The 6513-nt window shown below is 42.6% G+C and overlaps 1 protein-coding gene across 1 annotated transcript; it reads left to right on the top strand.

Annotated features, from left to right (window-relative positions):
• Positions 1-3240: 3240 nt before the first annotated feature.
• On the top strand, positions 3241-6513 carry LOC112282369 (L-type lectin-domain containing receptor kinase IX.1). Its single transcript, XM_024519888.3, has 2 exons — positions 3241-3445; positions 4132-6513. The coding sequence occupies exon 2, from the start codon at positions 4324-4326 to the stop codon at positions 6340-6342; it is 2019 nt and encodes a 672-aa protein (XP_024375656.1). The 5' UTR covers positions 3241-3445; positions 4132-4323; the 3' UTR covers positions 6343-6513.

Below are 6513 nucleotides of genomic sequence, written 5' to 3'. Positions count from 1 at the left end.
TTAAATGTATCAAAAAAAATCAAAGTATATTATATTAATGCATATTATTTTTCAAATAGTACATAATTGATTAAGACAATGGATATTGATTATTGAGATCAAAAACCAAATTCTTAAAGTATGCTTGAATTTGAAGATTAAATCTACATCTTGATTTTCAACTTTTATTTTTATTTGTATTTTCTTTTTTAGTCTTCTCAAATTAATTCTTTATGATTTTCAAATCAAATTGAAGCCAATAGGGCTAAAAATACCCCTTTATTTACAAATAATTATTTCTTACTATCTTTAAGAGTAGTCTCTTAAGATAGAATTCCTTAAAATATAATTTTGTAGAAGTTTGCATAGAATGAAGGTTTGGAAATAAATTTCTCCTACAAACTATTATTCATATACTGAAGTCTTTTTAAACCTTCTAAACTTACTTGTTGCTTATAGATAACAAGTAGTTAATAAGCAATGAAAAAATATTTATTTGTTCAAATAGACTTTATTCTCTATATAACTCAAGCACCAAAGAGATTGTAGGTGATGGATAAGATATTGATTAATTTGCATGAGGTCTTGGGAAGAATTAACGTTGATGTGTGTATTTTCATATTTGCAAAGTACATATGTTCCTCTCATTTCTTCTATTTGTCCTTGGCTCTCTCCAAGTGTCATCACATCTCTCTCTTATCACCCTACTCAAGTAAGCTGCACTTGACGTTCTTTCACTGCCAGTGCTGGCACTATAAAAAAATTGAACTCTATCCCAGTCGAACAAAAAACCTAAATCTGCATTGCCTAATAAAGTTCTGATTTGTCTTGTATGAGCTCAGGTTTCAGAAAATAGTCTTCCTCTGTTGCCGAGTCTGGGGGAGTCCTACGAGACCCCTTGAAAGAGCTCTGTCGGGTGAAATCTACACCGGAGTAGGTATGGATCAAATATGTCATTCTGTAGAATCTTTTGTGGTGGACGGTACCGCCGAAGGCACACATGGAAGTGTTCTGATCAGAACAAACTGAGAATTATTGACGAAAGTAGCTGGTTGTGTTGCGGAGAGATTATTTGCGAATGATTTTAATCGTAGGATTGGTTTGCTGTTCCTCCGCAGCAACCTGCGCTAGCGAAGGTGGGTCTCTTTTCCAATCCACACCTCTCCTGGTGACAGAGAGCTCGTGGACGAAATCTACTCCAAGTCCCGTATTCAAGGGATGGTTGGCAATCGGCAAATCACAACAGTCTTCGTTCTGAGTCTTTGCAACCTTGAGAATAAAGATCTGTCCATTACTGGGCTTTGTCATGATGATTTGCCTTTACCAACTCCGAACCTATTTCATTTCAACGTCGATCCCGACCTTTCCAGCCGAAACCTTTTCGAATATTACCAAGAATTTGAACTCACTATGGCTGGGTGTAGAGTGGTTTGAATGACGCACAGTTTCATTTCATCCGACCATTTGACATGATCTGTGACTCTTGAAGTAGTCCCAGCCAGTCACTAACGGGGGTGCTAAGCTAGTGATGCAGTGTTCAACAAGTTGAAGAGAATCAATACTTGCAGATTAAACTAATCATATCATCGTTGTTCAACCTAGGACGGCAATGCCACCATAGTTCACGATTAGGGTGTGAGATGTCAAAATATCAGCCCACCTTGCAGACGACAAGTTCTAGTTCAACCACAAACGGACAATACAAAGCCGCGTCAACTGTCAGTCGGAATATGCCGTATGATGACTGTCACTGTGGTCAACTCCACACCATCCGATGCTTCCTCCAGAGTGACCCTAGGCGACTAGGTGTGGAAAATCAAACACTAAAAAGGGTGCGATATCATCCACCGAGGCAGATTGTCGGTACAACGCTCAATTATAGTGCGTCAGGTTCGGACTTTTGGGGATCTGGAGGAGATTCATGAGCTGTCTCTTCTTCGTCATCGCAGTTTCTTTGTTGCTGCATGTGCTTGATTTGGGTCCCACGGCAACTTGACTTTTATTGCAGTGTCGATTCCGAAAATTTGTGGAGGTGTCTGTGGAATGGGTTCAGAGAAAGCAAATCTCCAACTTGCTGATCGAGAGGCTGTTGTGAGGTCACCACGCTGCACGTGTTAAAGCTAATATTGAATCAATTATGGTAAGGGTGGTAGCCAACATCATTTTGTTCTATACTACTATTAGAACGTTTTGTTTAAATTAGGAACTGCGTGGCGTGTTAATCAGGATTTAGCTGTCTGCATACACAATTATTTGTTGACTTGTACTAGTGACCTAGGCGATTCCGCCGAACAGCTCGCACTCTGACTTTTTTTACTTCATCCCTCCGTCATCTCTGTGAATGGAATATATTTTTGAAATGTTGCTATTGCCACTCCAAATGCCATCCACCACATACCACCATTATTTTTTGTTAATACCACCACACGTTACTCTAAACTTCAAAAATCATCATGTTGAAAAGTTTGTTCTTGAGGACTGACCCCAACCTTGCTCACGTTCAAAGAAATACATTAAGAGCTGACGCACGAAGTCCACGTTATAAATATACCCTCATCAATCCTTGTCACTAGGTGTCCTCAAAAACTCCCAACTCAATGGACGTCAGCCTCAGGCTCTCAGCCTGTTAAAAAAAAAATCTTGGGAACGCAGCAGGGCAAGTAATAACTGGCCCTACAGCGGGAGGGCGGGGAGCTTGCCTGGCTCCAGCAGCCTCCAATGCAGGGGACCACGAGTCCTGGCCACCCTTCCCTGTGCACCACTTCCATGGAGAATCAATTCTGAATCCTAGTTTATTCTGTTTAGTAAACTACGTATTATAAAGTTTTTTTTTTTTTTTTTTAAACATAGCCACTGAATATACAAAAAGAAGTTATTAAATCACATTTTTAATATACAAATGTATGTATGTGTGCATGTATAGTGCACATGTACAAAAAAGAAAAAAACACTGGCTAATTCATACTTTCACGAACGACACTTTAATCATGTTGTAAAGAGCACATCAAAAATGGGCATTTTAAGAAAATAATTTCCCGACACAAATCATCCATCACATCATGACTTGAGCTACCATTTTTCTACTATTTTCAGAAGCTTCGGCGTGAACAGAAATGAGAACATCCAATGTTGCTTTTGATGCCATAGCTGTTGAAATCAGCGGCAGAAGATTCTTCAAACAAAGAGGGCACCTGCAGACTCGGGCGTTATGGGGCAACTTGCAGGAGGCCCTATTAATGAGCATCCGAAGAGCCTGGACTTCCTCCCCTTCCTGCTTTGTGCCGCACCACCAGTACCTTTGCGTATGTGGGTTCGCAGCAACCGTACCTGGTTTTGCTTCTGCCTTAGTGGATGTGGAGCATCAGAGAGTTTGGAAACCAGTGTTATTGTCAAAATGGAAGCTTGAATCTGCTACAGTGTGACAGGTTGTGCTTCGTCGAATCTAAGTCACTAGTTCAACGATCAGGTATGCCCTGGAACTCGTTTTGGGGACCAGGTTTACAATGTCTTCAGTGATGCGGTGGAAGGGCTATGTGTAATGCGAACCGCTGTCTCTGAGTGTGGGGTGTTGAGAGGATAATTTCAAGAGCTGCAGTGGGATCTTAGAACTCGGGACTCTACTGTTGTTTCCGGTACTGTTTATTGAAGAGGGAAGGATAATGACCTCGTGAGTGTGAAGAAGCTTCGTTATTTGTGTCGTCGAGACCCGAATTCATGTATTCGGATCTCCACTTGCGGTTATTAGACGGGTCCTAAGTAGCTCGATACTGGACCTCGCAGTTTTTCGGAGATACTGTGATGCCTGCTGTGGCTGGATTCTGCATATGTACACAACTTTAACACCCATTCAACTCCCTACAGACCCTCGCAGGAAGCCGCTTAGGGACCCAATGTGTCTTCCTATTTGTGCACTCTTTGTCTTAAAATTCTGCTTCTATTCACAAGACATCTGTGATCTTCGAAGCGCAGCAAGGAAACGCTTTTTAATTGCAGGCATGGATGCTCTTCTGATAGCGGATTCTGCAGGCTTGCGGCGATAGATTTTTAATTTTTCCAACTTTTGGGGGGGAAGGCCTTTTTATATTTATTTTTTAATCTCTTCATGGCTCGGCGAACTCTCCACTGATTGGTTTTCCTGTGCACATACTGCAGTGGGAGCCAAAGGTTAAGCTGTATTCACTGCTTCTTCAAAGACTGGATGGAATCCTTAGAGCTCCGAAACCCCACGACTATTTCGTATTTACTATCCTCTATGATGGTCCAGCTTCATCCAAACTTGTCACCTCTATCAACAGCTTTCTGAAGTCTTAGTTTCTAAGCTATTCAACCTGGATTGATTTCAGTATGCAGATTAACAACGGTTTCTTGCACTTGGTGTCTACCCTCCTAGGTTTACTTCATTTAGCAACTTTTGCCACAGCTGAATTGAAAACTATTGAATTTAGTTTTCCTAATTTTAAGAGTCCGGAGAATGATGGTACAATCAACATTCCGAATGCAACAGATGTGCCTAGTGGTAGGAACGTCCTCTTCCTTCCCAAGGAAAAGAACGCCTTGAGTGTTGGGTGGGTTATTTATGAAGAGAAAGTTCAATTCTGGGACAACTCCGATGACGCTGCTTCTTTTAGTACAGAGTTTACCTTCAGTACTTCAGGTTACAATGCGTCAACCGGAGGTAGCGGACTTGCATTCTTGATAACTCCAGATTTTTCCATCGGTGACATTCGTGGATACCTTGGGATATTTTCATCGACAACCAACGCCTCCACAAACAATCAAAAGATTGCAGTGGAGATTGATGTTTTCAAGAACCCATGGGATCCAAGCGCCAGCCACATTGGCTTAGACGTAAACTCCATCGAATCCGTGAAGGTAAAAGACTATTGTCCGGTGATGGATAACCGTTGCACTTACTTTACCAACAAAGGGGACATCAATGTTTGGATTGACTACATGGCTGAAAGTGAGACTCTTGAAGTGCGCTTAGCAATGGGTTCAAGCAGTGTGAAGCCAACCCAGCCGGATCTACAATTCATTGGATTGAACTTGCCAAGGACTATCCGAAACTTTATGTATGTGGGGTTTTCAGCAGCCACTGGAAGTGACTTTTATCCTGCACACACATTTCGATTACGTCGATGGAGCTTTAAAACTACGGCTCCGTCCAACGGAAAAAAGAACATTTTACTTATCGCCGTGCTCAGTGCTGCTGCAGGTCTCATTTTCATAATTATTGTAGTTCTCTTGTGTATTTGCAGAGCAAGATTGAGATGTTGCTGTTGTGCTCCTGCTCCTGCTCCATGCCTTGACGATCCTTTCCCGCAAATTGCACAACTTGCAAGTGGACCTCGAATATTCACGTACAGAGAACTAAGTGATGCAACAAAGGGGTTCAGTGAGAATGAGTTGCTAGGGCAGGGGGGATTTGGCAAGGTCTTTCGTGGAGTGCTGAGGAGTGGAACCATGATAGCCGTGAAAAAAATTTCAGAAGGCTCAGATCAAGGCGAACAGCAGTTTGTAGCGGAAGTGTCGATTATTAGCAATATCCGGCATCGCAGCGTGGTCCAGTTACAAGGCTGGTGCCACGAACAAGGTCAGCTCATACTTGTTTACGATTACATGCCGAACGGTGGCCTGGATCAGCACCTCTACGCAAGTAATTGTCCCCTCAATTGGACCATGCGTTACAATGTCATCGTAGATCTTGCATCTGCTCTCGCCTATCTGCACGAAGAGCTGGAGCAATGCGTGATCCACCGTGACATTAAAGCAAGCAATGTGATGCTTGACAGGGACTTCAAAGGGCGATTGGGTGACTTTGGACTTGCAAAATCATCAGCTCGCGATATGGTGGCTGCAACTACCAAGCTGGCTGGAACCATGGTATACATGGCACCTGAACTTCCTATCACGTTTAAACCCACCACGGAGAGTGACGTATACAGTTTTGGAATACTGGCACTGGAGGTTATATGCCGAAGGCGGCCTTTCGACGGGACTGTTATACTGTTAGACTGGGTGTGGGAGAAGCATGAGCAAGGAGAGCTTCTACAGGTTGTAGACCCTGGTTTGAACCAAGCTTTCGATCGTACTCAAGCTCAGGTTGCATTGTCCGTTGCGCTGATGTGTGCCAATCCCAATCCTAATGAACGTCTTCGGATGCAGATGGCCCGTCAAATGTTGATAGGAGAAGTGTCGGTGCCTCCTCTCCCTGCTAACAGACCATTCATGCTGTATTCAAATGTGAATTCCGAACAAGGATCGTGTAACAACTCAGGATTTCATTCTGACGCTTGGAATACAGCCGCAATAGAAAATGGAAGAGTGACAATTATACAGAGACCCGAGATGAATCCGAGATAATGGCAGAATGTAGCAACAAGTGGCAGGGTATACCTTACATGTGTTAGGAACGGCAAGATTACTTTGAGCTGTGTACTGTAGTCGAGTTATGCATTCATCCTTTCAGCGATTAATTAGTTTTCTTCACACATCAATGATTTACATGAAGATCCATCTCTTCTCTCATCTTTA

The sequence above is a fragment of the Physcomitrium patens genome, chromosome 5 (genome assembly GCF_059467195.1).
Source record: "Physcomitrium patens ecotype Gransden chromosome 5, ASM5946719v1, whole genome shotgun sequence".
Classification (NCBI taxonomy): domain Eukaryota; kingdom Viridiplantae; phylum Streptophyta; class Bryopsida; order Funariales; family Funariaceae; genus Physcomitrium; species Physcomitrium patens.
This window is presented reverse-complemented; position numbering and strand designations above follow the sequence as displayed.

Bases quoted from the DNA above. Each gene is read 5' to 3' on its own strand.
- LOC112282369 (XM_024519888.3), top strand. From the start codon at position 4,324: ATGCAGATTAACAACGGTTTCTTGCACTTGGTGTCTACCCTCCTAGGT.